At 40.6% G+C, this 17,840-nt stretch overlaps 1 protein-coding gene across 1 annotated transcript in view; it reads left to right on the forward strand.

Moving 5' to 3' along the window:
- Positions 1–471: 471 nt before the first annotated feature.
- Positions 472–17,840, forward strand: part of KCNK5 (potassium two pore domain channel subfamily K member 5) — a gene marked incomplete at both ends in the record, with an annotated part of 32,122 nt that continues 14,753 nt past the window's right edge. Inside the window, one exon of the mRNA XM_082481575.1 lies at positions 472–657. Within this exon, the coding sequence (XP_082337701.1) occupies positions 472–657 (186 nt within the window). The remainder of the gene's footprint in view (positions 658–17,840) is intronic.

The raw sequence follows: 17,840 nt of genomic DNA on the forward strand, positions 1-17,840 counted from the left end.
CCGGGCCGGGCCACCCCTAAGCGGGGCCGCGAGGGCGACCCAGCCCGCGGCGGGGCCGGGAGAGAACCGCGGGGCGCCCCGCCGGCCTTTCCCCCCCTGTCCCCGGCGGCAAGCCCCGCATGCGCGGGCGGGTTGTGAGGGGGGAGGAAGCGGGAGGGCACCAAATTCAAATCGCTGCTGAGGAGGGAGGGGAGAAAACTCGGGGGAAGGAGGCAGCCGGGGGGAGCGGAGCGGAGGAGGGAGGAAAGAAAGGAGGGAGGAGGAGAAGAGAGTGGGAGGGGAGTGTGGAAGACTCTAAGGGAACGCGGCAGAGGCCGGGAGAGGAGTCACGGCGGACGGCGGAGAAGGCAGAGGTGTCAGGGGAAGGACAGGGCGGCTTCGGGCACCCACGGCCGCAGCTTGGGGCAGTCGCCGCGGCCCGCCCGCCGCGCTCCGCCCGCCCTCCCTCCTGCCCTCCCTCCCGCCGGCACCATGGTGGACAGGGGCCCCTTGCTGACCTCGGCCATCATCTTCTACCTGTCCATCGGGGCGGCGATCTTCGAGGTGCTGGAGGAGCCGCACTGGCGCTCGGCTACCGACGACTACAAGCGGCAGAAGACGGAGCTGCTCAAGCAGTTCCCTTGCCTGGGCCAAGAGGGGCTGGACAAGATCCTGCAGGTACAGCGGGCGCCGCCGGGGCGGGGGCAGTGACGGGGCCGGGGCCGAGGCCGGGGGGTGGCGGGCGGCGGCAGGTGCTGCCGGGCGCCCCGGAGCGGAAAATACGGCGCCTTTGGGCGGGCGGGTGGTGGGGCCGGAGGAGTGAGCGCTGCCGGGCTGGAAAGGCGGTGGGCTCCCCGGGAAAACCCGACCGTAAGCGGCGTCCTCACAAAGCCCGGTGCCTACAGCTGACCCTGGAGCGGGAGCGCGGGGAAAGCTCGTAATCGTTCCTAACTACTGAATGATTGAGCGATTAAATGGGTCCGCGTTTCCTTCTCTTCCCCCCCCCCCCCCCCAAGTGGTAAAAGAGCTCGGGGTTGATCTCAGTTTTATCTGGCTGGTGCTGGGGGCTGGAGGAGGTCCCGCAACCCCGTCTGCTGCTACACCCCGCAGCCCTGAATGCAGCTCTTGTTTTAGCACCCAGAGTGGTTTCTTCTGCCCTCAATGGATGTTGTGTTACGAGGTAGGGAAGGTGAAGCCGAGCGTCTTGATCCTTGTCTGTTTGGTCTGATTTCCTTCCCCTCCCCTCCTCTTTCCCCCTCGTACTGAATACTCTAGTTGTGAGGAAAACGTGTCGGGGGGTCCGATTGCGGCTCCCGGAGGTCAGTCGGGGTAACTGAGGCAAAGGCTGAGTGCCTCGCACGGAGGGATGCTTGCAGCTCTTGCGCTGTTACTTTTACTTTAGGAGAATGACTTCTTTTCCTAAGCCATAAGGAGTTGATAATCGTCCTATCTCGCTCATCTGGCAGAATGCCTCTTCAAAACTGATTATTAATCAATAGCATGTATTAAATCATGGAGCAGTATCACCTTGGTTAGTGCCTTTTTAGGGACGTGGTATCCAACGTGGTGGTGAGCAACGGTGAGCCGTGAAAAATAGGCTGCTCAGATATGTGGGGCTCCAGTGGTGAGAATGAGTCATTTGGGACTTTGTTTCAGAAATGTTTATATTGACTAGATCTTCTGGTCATTGTGTTTTGGATTTCTTTTATATTTTATTTTTAAATTTACTAAAAGTTCACTAAAATGCTGAATTACAGAAGACTGGAAAAATGACTCATTAGTTCTTTTGGTGTAATCGTTACTGTGCAAGCTTAGAGGATATGGTTCTTGATCCTAAAGGTTTGTGGTTTAAATTCTCTTTCTTCAGTTGGTGGCTGCTGTCTGCTTCAGATAGCAGAGCCTTCTGGTGGTAGTGTCCTTATTGTTAACATCTTAGTACACTGGTAAATGTGTTTTTGCGGTACACAGTGGAATGGGTGGATGAAGGCTTGAAACTATAACGGGATGTTGGAAAGTGAAAGATATATGCTATGTTTTCGAGTATGCTTTTGCTGTTCTGGAATCTTCCTGAAATCTTACTCTATGTTATATCTCAAACCTGTTTTAACGTCCTCCAGAGAAAACTCTTATTTGGATTGGGATGCGCATTAAGCCTGATGTGCTTCACTTGCTGCAGACATAATGCAGAATCTAGATTCTGGCTCAGTTTAGGATGAAATTCATGTTTATATGAGTGAATGATTAGTTTCTGGTGGTCGTCCCGTCCCCCCCCCGATTCTTATCACTATTAATCCTGAAGGGGCAGAAAGATTATTCTTAACTTTTTCATTGTAATTTTGTATTTTGTTTGGGATGTTCATTAGAATAGACTGTGTGATAGATAGAGCACACAGTAGACTGGGGTTGGGTTCAGAAGCAGTGAGGAGGAAAAAAAAAAAGTAGGCAAACTATAACCAGATCAAAATACTTGGTTTGAGTATCTCTCCACAGCGCAATGTGGAGGACCTTCCCTCTCCAGGTCATGTTAGCTCCTGATGATATTCTCATATTCATGTGATTTCAGTTTTGCCTCTTTACTACTTCCAATCATACCTTACCTTCCATGTCCAGTTTTGCTGGTCTGATGATCCCTCATAGATATTCTGTTGTGTTCTTAAGCTCAGGTTAGCCAAGACGTAAGTCTTACCTTGCTCTTCTTTCACTCTTCCTGGTAACTGGAAACTTCACTGCCTGGTTTCTTCCAGACTTGTAGTTTTGTTCCTGTTCTTACTCAACTTCTATGTGAGAAGTGATAGGAAGAAGGGGCGTGGCATTTCTTACAGAGGAGCACAGCAGGGTGAAATCTAGCCTATCTGAAGTTAACTGAGGTGGGGGGGGAAATCATGTAAAGACATCAGGGTTTCATCCTGAGTAAGCTGTAAAGTGTATCAGAAGTTGTCCTTTCTCAACCACTATCCATGCTGCTTCTGTTGGGTTCTACTGAGTCTTTAAAATATTACAAACTTCTGTTCTCTTTTGGCAAATTCTGATCATCGTGTTTTCATATTAAACCTCCAATGTGCATTTCCCCACCTCTGTTCTTCTGAGCCTCTTCCATGGACACCCTGAACTTGCTCTTGGGATTTTGCATGATTTGACTCTATTCTTGTCTCTTTTTTATTTTGTTTAATGGTCTTCAGTCTTCATCTTAGAGCCTCTTCTCTCACTCTGCGTACAATCCCCTCTGACACTCATGTCACTCTACAGAGCCAGATTGAGCTTTGCTATTACTTCACTGATATTCTATTTAATGTCCCCATTTAAAACACACTGGATAAAGTTCTTCACCAAATATCACCAACTATAGAGTTTTAAATAGTTAGTAAAGTGCAAGGATGCCAAGAAATGTTCAAGCTGAACTAACAATATCAATTCTGTTTCCAGAAGCAGCCTGAAAGGTGACAAGGACTGACTTATTCAGAGACCAATTTCTCTGCTGCCCTTGTTCCCCACCCAGGTTAGCTCATGTGTTCATCTGAGTCTAATGTTAGCTGTGCGTGCCATGGAAACTGTGTGTTTGTGGCTACAAAGTTAGATCTGTAGTGCAATCTTAACCACTTAAAAAGACAAGTAGGTTATCAGCACAGATTCTCAATTCGAATACAGACTGGTATCTCTGTACCAACAGTTTAAGTGATTATTAAATGGGCTGTATTACTGTCTAAAATTTATATTCTGTAATAAAGATTTCACAACACATTACAGTAGAAATACACTGCAATAAATGTTTACTGAAATGTATTCAGCACACTTTAAGAAAATTCACAAGCTGAGTATTGTAGGATATGCTAAAAAGAAAGCCTTTTCCCCCAATCCTAACTGAGAAATGCCTAAAAATGAAATTGTTTTAAAACCGCTTTTTAGAAGTCTCTTATGTGAAAAATCCATTTGCTTTTGATTGTTCTAAGTACCATATTACTCATCATGCCTATAACATGTAAAGAAACTACTTAAACTCTTCTTGGAGTAATGTTACTTAGACCCTGATGTTAAAGGTGACTCACTCAGGACAGCATATAGGCTGGTTGCTGCCTGCCCATGCTCTTTTGGGTAAAGCTGATTGCTCAAATGAAAATGTGGCTGAGATGCTTCACATGACAATTTATGCAGGCCTCCAAAGACTCTCAGCCACAACCATGTATTGACACAAGGAGCTCTGTAATTTCTCCTCACTATGTACAATTACTTTGGAATATAAATGTCTAATAACACTGTGGAAATATTTGCAAAAATAAACATTCTTAATAGTGATGTAACTGTACCATATTTATCAGCATTGTAGAATCTTAAAAGTAGTGTAACACCTCTGTCTGTTGATAAAAGTCTATGGCTTGTCTTTGCCACTTCCTGCTGTGGCCTGAAGTCCTGCAACTCTAGGAAGCGGGAGAAGGCTGAGATCTGCAGTAATGACACCTTCACCTACCCTGCAGTAGGAATGAGTTTTGGAGACAGCTAAGCAAATGTCAGTCAATTCAGTCATTTCCTTCTTCTCTAGTTCCTTACTTTTACTCTTTATTGCTCCATCCTGATTGTGAAACATCAGCTTAATGATAAAGGAGCTATTCATGCAAGGACGAGCCCTCTCGACCATCATGTCACGACTCACATGAGAAAAAGTTTGTAACACTGGGCCACATCTCTTTTATTGGCCCACCAGAGTCATCAAAAAATTAATTGCTTCCCATTGATAAACATCAAGGCTGGTGAAAAGAAAGGGGAGAATTTGAAGATGAGGGAAAATGGTTACTTTCAAAACAGCAATAAAATGAAGAGAGGAATGGCTGGCTCCATTTAGGAGAAGACGACAAACATACTGAGAACAAATAATTGACGTCTTTATTTGAAAAGCATACAAGACTCTAAACGGGCCAGAGAGATAACTTTAGAAACCTAAATGTTTAGACTTAAAGCCCAGTGCTGTGAACAAACATTTAGAATACTTTTAAGGAAAGCTTCTGCTAGGATATACATGGTGCACAGGAGAATTATGCTGAAGGAAATAACAGTTAAGTGGCTTAATAGTAGTTTCTCCCCTCTGTTTTTTAAAGCCACGATGTCTTCTACACTCACAAATACTGACAGGTGTGTTTCTAAGATTTTGGGGTTTGTTTGAGGATGCTGAAGTTTGCTTCTAGTTTTGTTTATTCTTGCTGTTTGTCAGTTTTATTATGAGAATTTAAAAATATTCTCTGATTCTGAGCACCGTTTCTCATAATTCTTTACATCCAAGCTGGTACCTCAAGGTTTAAATCTATGTACAATACTACCGAGAGTTTGCAAACTATAGTTATCTTAAAAACTTGAACTAGGTTTTAAATGCCTTTCATTAGTTTAACATTTAAGAAAGATTACGGCTTTTGCTTATGCTTTGTGGAGTGATCTGTTTTGCAATGTAAAGTTAATAGGAGCCTATTTTCCATAATCTTTCCTTTCCTCTGTGTTCTTTAGGAGGTGCATAAATGAGGTTCTAGACTACTAGGGTTTGGTTGATTGGTCTGTAACATCCCGATCCCTTCCATCTAAGGTATTGAAGGTGGGGGAGAACACTAGGAGACTGAATCCCTTAGTTGGAACACCAGATCAGCTGTCCCTTTTAAGAGTAAGACTTTTGCATGGCCTGAACAAAGTAAAGCTGAGCAGCTATCAGACAAGGACAAGTGACTGCCAATGGAAAATCTTTAACTGCAAAGTTAACTACTACATCTAATACCTGTCATATAAAAATTTGACAATGCAAATTAAGGCTTATGCCTGAGAAATAGGTATTGCTAGGTTTTTCAAATGTATATCTTCAGTTATGCAGAATATGTTCAGCAGGGATGAACAGAGATGAAAATGTAGGACCGCTGTCCACAGTGCTCTGTGGCATCTCAGGCATATCAGTTATGGATATTATGGGTATTGCCACTACAGCATTAGGAGAGGAAAAATGAGGATAGGCAGTACTACATGACTTACTCCACAGCTTTTCTCTGTCTGTTTCTACACCTAAAATCATCAAGTCATATGTAAGCAGGCATGCTTTTCTGTTGTGGTTTGGCTTTTTTTTTTTTTTTTTTTTTTTGTTCCTAACCTGTTTAACCATTAAATTGTTTAAACTTTCTTGGAACACAGTTAAACAAAACTGATTGTGCATACACTGCAACTCTCTGCTGATGGAGCAACAGCAATCGATCAGAAGTTAGAATTTTCCTGCTGTGGGCTTTTCCTTTTTCCTGCTATGGTCTTAATCCTTGAGTGCTTGTAGTATGTTGTCCTTCTGTTACTTTACGACAGAATGTTTGTATTACCTGACATGTTACTTTCTGCTACTGGGTGTGTTTTTCTGGCAAGCTCTGCTCTAGAAACCATGGCATGCAAAAAGATTTGCAGGTTATCAACCATTCGTTGATACAAGATCTTGGAACTCCAGTTTTGGTTCATACTGTGTATATGGTTATTGCAAGATACCTTCTGTAGCCAGTGCAGATACAGTGTAATGATGACTTTGTGTAGATTTCCTTTTTTAAATTGAATTGTTGTTTTTGCTATAAATATTAATTAAACAAAATGTATTGTTTTGCTTTTCTCTGAACGCTGTTGACTTTCAGGGCAATCACATTTCACGCTGGTAGTGCAAGTAGATGTCAACATAGTAACATACAACCAGAAACAAGCTGGATTGCAAGTGGCAGTCAGTAGTCTGATTAGCAGGGGAGCAAGTGAGAATGTGCCTGTATTTGCAAGGATTATACTTTGTGCTGACTTTTGTTTGATCCTGTGAATTGAATGCCTATAAGCAAGTAGTTAAATTTCTTCATGGAGTGTGTCTTTAGGTTTTGTTTAGTCCAAAGTGAGTTCAGCTCATAAGCTCCGAGTCTGCTCTGCAGTATGAAACTTCCCCAATGCCCCCATTGTAGCAAGGCACAACTGGAAGAATTGCACTTAAAACACCACTGTGGTCACCTGAAGCTCTTCATGGTACTACAGATATCCTCAGGAGACCTACACTTAGAGGCAGATTGAACCCCTAAAGTATGGCATGTGGTACGCACGCTGCATTTTTACTAGGTCTATTTATCTATTTATTGATGGGATGGCTTAGGCTTGAAGGCATAACTTCATCTTCCTTTATTTCTTCTCTTCGTTCTGATTCGGGTTCCTCAACAGCGCTGCCAGTTCTAGTGTTACTAGATTTTTTTTTTTTTAGCTGGGAACTTCAGACTGGCAGTTTGTTTTCTGTGGCTACCCATCTTATTTTATCATGTTTTTATATTAGAAGTTTTAGATATTACTATGCTAATTACGTAGTTCCAGCATTTTAATTGTAGGCAGGAGAGATCCCTCTCCTTGCCCCAGAAGCTCTATTTACAGTCAAATCAGTAAGGAAGTTATAATTTTTAATACTTTTTTTTTTTTTTTTTGCGTTGTGTTGTGTGAACTCTAGTGGATCAAAGGCACTGTTAGGTGCTAAGTAGCTTCTGAAATTTTTAAACTAAAACCTCATACTATGTTTTCTTAAGAGAAAGAAAAATGAGTGATGAAGAGGGAGGAGGAAACTAATAATAATAGGTTGTATATCATAGCCTCTGTTGAATCTGAAATCAAGTTCCTTTTCTAACAATATGTGTATCTGTAGTGTTTCTTGTGGTGGACCTGTTTTTCACCCCTATTCTGGTATCAATTGCTACAGATCAGCCCATCTGTAGGACTCTATTTCTGCCTTAGTGAAAAGGTAGATGTGGACTGTGATTGAGCAAACTGGCAAATACTAAATTGACTTTGTGCCAGCATCTTACAAATATTGTGTAAGCAGGTTCCAGCTGCTGAGAAACAAAACCCAGACCTGTGTGTCTCTTTGACATTGCAACAGGTGCAAAAAAAGTTGCAGTTAGACCTATCGCAGGTCTCTGAACTCTGATCCTTCTTAACAACAAAGATATCAGTTATTTAACATGAATTTGAACTCCAAAATAAGTCATAAGATTTTGTCAGATAACGGCAAGCTAATAAGTGGTAGCTGATGGAACTTGTAAATAATCCTGCAAAGGGTTTTGAAGGTCCTGAGGTGGAAAGCATAGTCAGGTATGATACAGTATTTATTGTAGCTTAGCTAAAATATCAACTTCATCAGCGATGACTTCTGTCTGTGACCTCCAAGTGCTCATATTGCTGCTCATATTTTCTACTTCCAACCCATTCCAAGGGAGTAAAGCAGCTTTGGAGGACAGTTGCTCAAGAATCAGGTGTGGTCCCTTGCTAGAGAAACAGCAGCTGTAAGTACATTTGTTCTGGCCCATGAGGGAAGTGAGGCTGATGCATCTATCTCCTCCAGGCACCAAAGAAACAGGGGAGGTGTTTGGACCCCAGCACCTGTATAAAGAGAAGGGGTTTCATCAAACTCATTGGTGGTCCCAACTTCTCCCACGGCTTCTCTTGCAGCAATCTGGCTGGAACCCTCACCCTACTACATGCTCAGCTGTTACAATTGCTGCTAACCAGCTTCACAGACTGTAATGCAAATACGTTAAAATCAAGTTAAATAGTTGAACTATGATAACTTGCCAGTTAAGTTAGAATTTCAACCTTCAGGCCTGTGTAAGTGGTGTGTGTACGTGACTGCAGAATGACAGAGGGCGGTTCTGTAATCAACACTTGCCTTGTTGGCACAAAGGGTTTTGAAGGGCACTGCTGTTTATGCTTAGAAAATCACTCTCTTTTATTGGTATCGGTGCACTCTGAAAGCTTTCCATCCGTGTCACTATCAATTTGCCCTTTTAAAATAATATTTGAGTGTTTTCAACTTAGTTTTTTTATAGCTTTTGGGGTGGAAGGCAAGAGAAGGGAGAGGAAGAATGAAAAAATTTGAAGTTTGTTATATTGTATGAGTCAAACCAGTAGCTAACTTTGTGTCTCTATGTGATTTGTTACAGTAATACTAGATTTTCAAGGTAGTATCTTAGCTGGATTGTGACTGTAGAATAACTGTGTTTTTATGAAGCTGCTACATAGTCTCTGCAAGGTCCTAAAGCTGTCAACTTGCTTAATTAAATGAGCATAGATGTCTTTATCTTACATTTAAGAGAAGTAAAATATAGTTCACACTCTGAGAGTGCCTTGGCTTCATTTGCATGTATGTTGAGAATGCTTGCTCAGCTCTGCTACAATTAGAGAGTTACTTGTTCGGACAGATGTCCCCACAGCTGGATGCTTGTTGTTGTTTCCTAGCAGAGAAACACTGCAATAAAGTAGTTTCACACTAGGAATTGACTAGGTGCTTTCAGCTGAATTGTGTGCATCTTTCTTAAGGAAAGCATCCTCACTTATCTGAGGTACCTGCAGCTTTTCTGTTGTTTTGATGACTTTCTGAGCATCTTGTATGTCAAGCAACTTTTAAGCTTGAGGGTTCTCTACTTAACAATGTGCAAATGCTTCCTCTGTCTCAGCTTCTAAGGAGGTAATAGATGCCTGCTGAACAATTAGAGATGTCAGTTGCAGGAAATCCAGGCTAGGAAGGAAGAGTGTAACAGAAGACAGCAACTGTAGTGCTTCTGCCAGCTGATCCCTCTTCCCTTTAATACAGTAGCAAGAAAATAGCAGAGTGGTTTGGCTTTCATACATCCTCAGGGATGGGACAGTTGAGAAGTGACAGGGCACAGAGTCTGTTAATGACCTGCCACATGTCAATGCTGAACATTACTCTTTGTCTTCAGTTTATCTCATGTTAGATGTTTAGGAGTGACCTGAAAATATATGGGAAACTTTATGAATCTGGAAGTGTGCACAGTTTGGTAGTCTTAAAGTTGAAAGTTTTTTTCAGTTGACTAAACTTGCTTTTTCACTTACTCAAAACACTTTCTACAGGATATATGCGATGACTTGTTTACCATTGTTTTTTGCCCAGGAACTGAGTGTTATACAGAACTGAAAAGATTATTGAAGAATTATTGAAGCAGTATCTGCTCTGCTTTTTGTTAATGATTGGAAGCTCTCGTGGGAAGAAAGCCCCTCCTGTGTACTTAGTAATATAGTGCTGAATATAACAAAATAGTGAAAGGTTGTGTTCCAGTGTACGTGTTGTGTGTGGTTTTTAATATTCTACTATTTTGGCAAAAATGGGGTTTGTGTGTTTGCTGACACAACCGTGTTTAAGAAATATTCTAATACAGCTTATAGGCAGCTCTTACCAGCAAGCCGATGCTATTACCAGTAATTCACTCACCCAGCAGAAGAAACAAGATAGACTAGGCAAGTTATGCTATTACAGGTCTGAGAGTGTCTAGATCAGACTGTTTCCCAGCACACTTACCTTAATTACTGACCACACTTCATATCGCACCATAACTGTGCTGGCAGATCTCTGTATCTATATTTGAAAACATTTGTCCAGAGCAGCTTCCTCTCCTTCCCCAATCCTCCTCAACAACCAATCTTGAGCTGATCTAGTGTTGAAGGGATTTGTAGTAACTACCATAACAAAATTTTGTTTTAGCTTAAGCCCTGGATAAAACTAAATACATAGTAACAGAAATCTCAAAGCAAATAGTGTTTCTGTGGCAGGTTTTTCCCCCTTCTCACTCCTCTTAACATAAACCCATCACCTTGCTATTCATACAAAGCATCCTGTCCATGTTGATGTTGGAAGCCTGCCTTGCCTCCTCCTCCTGCTGTCTGATGGACCGATACAGGGAGTCGGACTAGCATGGTTGAGGTTTTGTGAAGTTTTTGGTTGGCCCTGGAAACTTTGTTTGTTTGCGCTAACAAGGTGAGTTAGTAAAGGTTCTACACCAAAGAGTTAATAGTCAACAGTATGTGTCTTGCCTCCTGTTCTGTAGTTCAAAAATCTACTTGATTAAAAATGTCATTACACTTAGTGCTCTGCTCCACCCAAGCCTGATCATTTTTATTTTTGTTTCATTGATTTGATGCTGTAGGGAAAAAAGATTTTTGTTCTAGCATGTGTAAGCTCACTGAACTGTCAGAAAAGTAACAGTTATTTTACCAGGACCTGCCTTTTTTTTTTTTTTTTAATCTTGTTTCTCCTTAAGAGAGGTTGTTAAAGATGTGTGATGCTATTAGTCACTTTGGCAGCAGCTTCTAGTTTGCCTTCAGAGACGCAAGATTTTTAATGTTGTATTGAAATTTGGGGATGAAATACAAAAATGCTTGTGGAACCAAAAGCCTACGACATTTTGGTCCCAGCTACTAAGAAACAAACTCCAAACAGTTTTTAGGATGTTCTAACAAAGTGACTTTCTGTAAATTTCTTAATCTGAAGCATGTTTTTATGCATGGCTATAAATGGGAGAGAGTGTAATATGCTGCTTGATGCAAAGTTACTTTATGCTGCCATTCATTCACTGAGTTGAAAAGCTTATTTAGGCCTCCGTAAGCAAAGTTGTCGAGCTTGGATCACCTGTGGTTTGACTCGTTCTAATGAACTATACACTGAAATACACTGAAAGTGTGGGAGGTGGGGAAGCTTAATTTTAAACTCAGTTTCACATTTTACTTCTCCTGCATAGGCTTTTCTGACCCAATATTCCAGTTTATACCATTTTATGGGTGGGTGAAAATCTGCGAAGGTTAACTAGATTGCTGGGTTGCTGCTTCAGGTCTTGAGGCCTTGTTTGAATAAGGGGAAAAAAAAATGTGCAACACTTCAAAGATATGGTCCAACCCCTCCCCATCTAGTAAATTAATCTTGGTAAACTGTTTTTATTGACACTAGGATTGTTTTGGTTTAATTTAAATCTACTTAAATCAATTTCAGCTAAACTGAAATATATTATTTTGGAAACTCAGACTGCTGCAAGGGTTAGCATCTGCTTATGCAATAGGTACCAACTCTGTTGCAATAGTCTCATGTAAACACTGTCTGGCTCTAACCCTGCCTAACATAGGTCACCAACTGGTGTGAGGGCTTGATTAAACTCTTGACTCTTCTGCTTCCACTTTCTTATCTCTAAAATGGGGACAACAGCATTTTCCAAAGCCCTTTTAAAGAGGAGTTGGCTACATTAGTCACCATGTATGTATTCAGATAGGAAGGAAGCATAATCTGCTATTATAGATTATTTCAGTTTCTTAATTTCAGCTGATGCAACATAAAAGTTGTTGAAATACTTCCCCCCCAACCAAGGAAAAGTGTGTTATGAGCATATTGGCACAGAAGCCCCCAAAATTAAGCTGTATTACTGAAAGCTATGAAATCATCTGATAGGTTTTATTTCTGAATGAGAGTAATTTGAGGCCAAAGAAAAGTTGGGGCACTCAGCATCTGCAGAACAGCTGCAGTTCTCATGCAGCAGTAACCTTTAGTTAATTTGTCTTCAAAACATGTCTATGTGGAACTTGGGAAAGTGAAAAGGAAACAGTTCTATAATTGCATTAATGACAAGAGCAAGGGAATGCTGGTAAAGCACTGAATGTGCTTTTCATCAAAATAGTTTACTAACTAGTTCATTAAACTGGAATCTAGTCCTAAAATTAATAGGGGAAAAAAATCTATATCAACTGTTAAATTCTGTAGCCATGATCTGTCAAAGAAGCCAGCTGCCTTTTCAAAATAGTTGGTGTTTACATCCATTGCACATAAGTGGAAAGGAGAAATAAAGTTAAGCAGCATTAGATCATTCAAGCATAGGATCTGCAAGTATCACAAATAGGTAAGCTTCAGTGTTCAATTCTGCAATGACAAAATAGTTCCAGTTAACTAATTTGCTGATTTATGAGTTTCACTTATTATTTAACTCTGTAGAAAGCCACAAAAAGGAAATAACCTTGTTGATCTTTTTCCATTAATATCGCTCACATTGTTTGTCCTATGAGTTATGACTTATAGGAAAACTAACTGTCCATGCTATACATCATACACAAGCAAGCCTTAAACAGGGCATGCTGTAAAAATATTGACATGCCTCCAAGAGGTTAATATCCCTACAAATCAGAACTTTTTTTTCCAGAGGAAACCGTAACACCTATTTGTACTACAGAATGGAAGTAGAGCTCTGTTTGTTCAAATAATTTTTTTAATGGGCTTTTACCACCTAAGTATCAATTATGACTTGACTTCATGTTTCATCCTAAAATAGAAAATATTCCAAAACTTAGGGGTTTATTGCAGAATTAATTCATTTTCTCATTACAATAGTTTACTCTTAGTCTTCTTTTTCACACATCTGGGCTGAAAGGTCACTAATAAAGTATGTTGCTTGCTAGCTAGTTGTTATGGCAAACAGAAGGTTAGCAGCAGGACAGCAAGGGTTGGTAGTGAGGGGAAACTTAATCATTCAACTGTAACGATTCAATTTGCCTAAACTCCTCAAAATTCGCAATGTAGCAGCTTATGACTATTTGATTTCTGACCAAGCAGTGGCTTTAAGTTCTGTGCTTTCTCTTAGGGGCTTGATTTTAATTTCTAAGAATGAAAAGTGCTGATATAGCCATGAGAGAGTTCATTATTACACACTTAAAGTACAGAAACAGCAACAAATATTGCTGAAGACTTGACTACTCACAGTTTTCTGTCAACTCGTAAACAATGCTGGCTTGGCCTCAACTTGCCTTGGTAAGGAAGAAAGGGCACATGCTTAGGTCCAGCCTTGTTTGGGCTGAACATCCTTTTGTGGCCTTATTCTTGAATTTACTGCGTGAAAACCGAAGCCTCAGACTTGGGGCATTCCTTTCAGCAGAGGTAGTTTGGGAAAGCAACGGGGAGTTTCCATGAGGATGAAGGAAAAAGGCAAAACGCAGAACTTGTTGCAGACCGTGAAATCAATAAGCATTATCCAATCCACAAACACATATGTACACAATGTGAGGACTTTTTAGAAAATGCATATGTGTCTTTTGACTGAAAATTTCTCAAACTACCTATTTTTAAAATACTGTTTTGTAAAATAGATGTTTATGATGGAAGGCTGCAAGGATTAATGTAACTCATGCTTTGCTTTTTACAAAATGAAAGACCTATGCTTCTTCACTCCCCCTGTGGCCCCTTCCCCCCCCCCCCCCTTTTGCATAGTGTTTCTGTGCAATCCTTTATTACTGTTCTGTTTCTGTTATCAGCTGGAATATTTTCATGCAAAATTTGCTTAATCTGAACAAGATAGCTCTTGTTATGTCTGTAGCTGTAGACGTAATAGCCATCTATAAACCTTCAGTAGGACAGCACTTTGTACAAGTAACAAGTGCAAATTATCATTACAAAATCACTAATCTTGACTTGTACTTCTCTTAAATGTGGCCTTAAGATGAGGCTTCACAAAATCAGTAGGGCAATGTGTCCATTTTGTAGAACCACTAGTGTACTCAGTAAAGGAAATGACATATATTTTATGATGCTCAAGCCTTATTGAAAGACTTTTTTAAACTCTTTGTTAGAAGTCTGCCAGGAAAAAATATAAATCAAGCTGGTGCTGCAAAAGTTTTGTTGTTCTATTTATCAGTACAGTTTTTTCTTTCCAAGTAATTTGTTTTACTCTTTAGCATTTATCTTTCCCCTTCTCTGCATCGTGTCAATCCTTGAGGAAGAACTCCTGCATGCCTTTGAATGGTGCCAACAGAACATGGTGAAACTGTTTACTCGTTCTCACAACTTCTGTCTGAAGAACTCCATCTCTCTTACTAAGAGGATTTTACTCCCCAATGCATTATAATTGTAGTAGGGATTTCAGGTCCAAAATCTTGCCTGTAAAACCACACTGTAGAAATAGTTACATTAAACTAAACCAATCACTGTTAAGCTGGATCTTGGTTTAGACAGGGAGGTTCATCTATACTACCATGCTGAATGCTTTGATTAAAAACTATTGCATAGGTTGAGAACCTGTTTTAATTTACAGCTTAATTTCACTGACACTCAGTTTGGGGTTTTTTGGATCTTAAAGACACTGGGGTTTGGTTTAAATGGCTTTTGTTTGTGGTCTTACGTTATAGTTTCCGATGTAGTACAAAAGAAAGCAATGCCAGCCCCTCTCAGCCTTTATTTTTGCAGTACAAATTGCTTCAGCTGACCCATAGTAGTCTTCTCGTTCTTCTAGCCCTTGTCTGCTTCTTCTCATTTCTTGGCTTTGGATGACCAGAATTGTAGAAATTGCACCAGCTAAGTTTCACCAGTGCTTTGCAGAATGACAGCAAGACATCAGGAAAGGAGTTTCAAGCATTTAGCTGTTCCTTGAAGTTCCTCCCTTTTTTTTTTTTATTTGTGTGCTTCTGTTGTTGAGATGCCTAAACTGTATGACTGGACTGATGAGATGTAACGAAAAAATGTATTCCCCTTGCATTTACTGCTGTAGGTTATGATAGCACTTTTATGGCAGGGAATGGGAAAGGAGAGGCAGAATAAATTGCAGTGGGTGACTAGGACATCTTAAAGCTGACTTTGAAATACCCAATTTTAGAAACATGGTTCTTCATTAAGATATGTTATCCTTGAAACTAAAGCAGTAATGATTTAGTGGGCAATTGATCAGGACTTATTGGTAGGCCTCTCAAATCAGCTGAGCAATAAATGTTTGAAAAAGGTGTTTATGTGTTGAAGGCATGTCAAAGTCTATAATGTCACCAGTACTAAGTACATTACCCAAGTACATGGGTAATGTGAATGAAAGATCAGTCGCCATCCTTGCTAATGACTGAAATGATGCCAGTAAAGGCCTATAAAGGATACAGCCAGTGTGCCAGCTGATTGTTCTGTCATTACTCTTTTTTTAAGCTTACAGCACTGCTGGGGCTTATCACAACTCATGTGCTACCTGTATAAAACCTTATCTTCTCTAAATAAAACTGATGACAAAACCTATATTGGTTTCAAGGGCAATAAGGTCCAATTTCAAGATACAGAAGTTCTGGAATTCTCTTCTTACTTCAGGATAGTTGAAGGAGAGATTCAGTTCATAGCATAGACTGAAGGAGGAAATTACAGAAACTGGATATATTTTAAGCTGTATTTTGCTAGTTTGCTCTCCCTTGTGGAAGGATATAATTCAACTAAGTCAGCTGGTTTTCCAGTTCTTCTCTTCTACAGGCAGGCATTTTCTGTATTTTAAATCAACACCCTTTCCTGGAACTACTGTTTTTCTATTAACTTTCAGATACTGCAGAAGTTGGGGAAGCTAGGAGGGTTAAGTGGTATGTTTGTTCCCTGCCCACTTGTTTGTCCCACAGGAGATAATCACCATTGACATGTCAAGAGAATTATTTCCCAGGATATTTTCCATTAACTTTAAAACTCTCAGCCCTTGTTCTCCATGCCAAGGGACAAAAAAACCCCAAACAACAACCCAACAAAACAAACAAACAAAAAAAGTGCGCTTGCAGCTTGGGGAAGCATCATGTCCTCAGGCAAGTGCTCTCAATTAGGTTTATTACTCAGCTGTAATTTTCCATGCAAAACTCAAAAATATAAATTCATTTTGTGAAGCTTGTGTTCATCCTGGTGGGAATGAAGAGCTGATGGTGCCAGCTACCAGTGCTGATTGAGCATGTAATCTTGCAGTACATTACGGCAATACTAAGACTCTCTTTCTCCAAGTAGAAGCAACCTTAAGGACTTGCTGTAGTTAGAGTAGAATTCATTGCAGTGATCAGCATTTACATCTATATGAACTACTAAAATGGTCAACACATGAATGACTGGTTTTATTTGGGGGGGGGGGGGGGCAGGGGAAGGAAGGAGAGAAGACTATTCAATATATATAATGGTGGCACTATAGAAGTACCCAAGGTATTTATCCTCACTTCTTCTGTACCCTGTTTCATCCTGTTCATGCTTTGTCTAATTTTTATCATTTTTCCAAGCAGGGAATAGCTGGCACAATTATTTACCTTCTCTATTCCCAAGCAATAATATGGAATTAATTCGACTGTAGACCCACAAAATGTTTCCACTGGACTGTGTCCTGAGGCCTCTAGACTCATAAATATTAGCCACAATTAATTTTTTTATGAGACTTTCAGGTTCAAGCAAGTATGAAGATGGTTCTTTACATCTCCTCTAAACTCATGATTTATTGCATGGCCTTCAGATAAAAAGCTAAAACCAGGGTAGAGCAAGTAAAAACCTTTTCCCCCGTTTCTTGTCTCTGAGACTAGAGCTATTTCTGGTTAATAAATAGAGATTGGGCTTGAAGAGCATGATTTCTTCTGCCCAATATAGGTTAATTAATAGATTGCCTTTCTAAAGGATCACTTGATCTGGTTAAATTGTAATTGAAAAACAGGAAAACAAACGAGCACTTAAAAGAATGAAATAACAAGTTTGACCTGTGACAATTTGATCTGTGACAAATGTGCCTTCTCTACCGTGGTTCTTTTAGCCAATTAGGAAGCATATAGAGTAAGAACACAGTGGCGAGATGCCTGTGCCTGTAGTACTGTTTTTAGCAAGAATACTCTTCACAGGTTAAACAAATTATTTTCTCTCTTCCCTGGGTTGTCAGCGTCAGCAGTTATGGATTAAGAAAGCTTGATGCTTGGTCCATGTTACAAATTTATCTTTTTAAGATTGTTCACACACACACGTTGCACTTCCAAAAAGGTAAAATAAAACCCAGGAGAAAAAAAAAAATGAAGTGCCCAGACTTATTTAACTCTCCACTCTGTTCCTTTTGAGACTCAGTCCACTGAAGTGGAAGTCCAACTTCCTGGTTAACATGCATAATTGGTGGTGTGTTAAAATAATGCCAGAGAGGGAGAGAAAAAAGTGCTGTCCCAATGTGCTTGGGAGAAAGTAGGGGAAAACTTTCCACTTAGCAGAACAGTTAGAAAGAAGGTCTCTTCTGCAAGGTCAGGATGGCTTTTTAGGCCACTAGCCTAATAAAGGTAGGGACCTGTGACAC

The sequence above is a fragment of the Vanellus vanellus genome, assembly GCF_965231255.1.
Source record: "Vanellus vanellus genome assembly, chromosome: 3".
Taxonomy (NCBI): Eukaryota; Metazoa; Chordata; class Aves; order Charadriiformes; family Charadriidae; genus Vanellus; species Vanellus vanellus.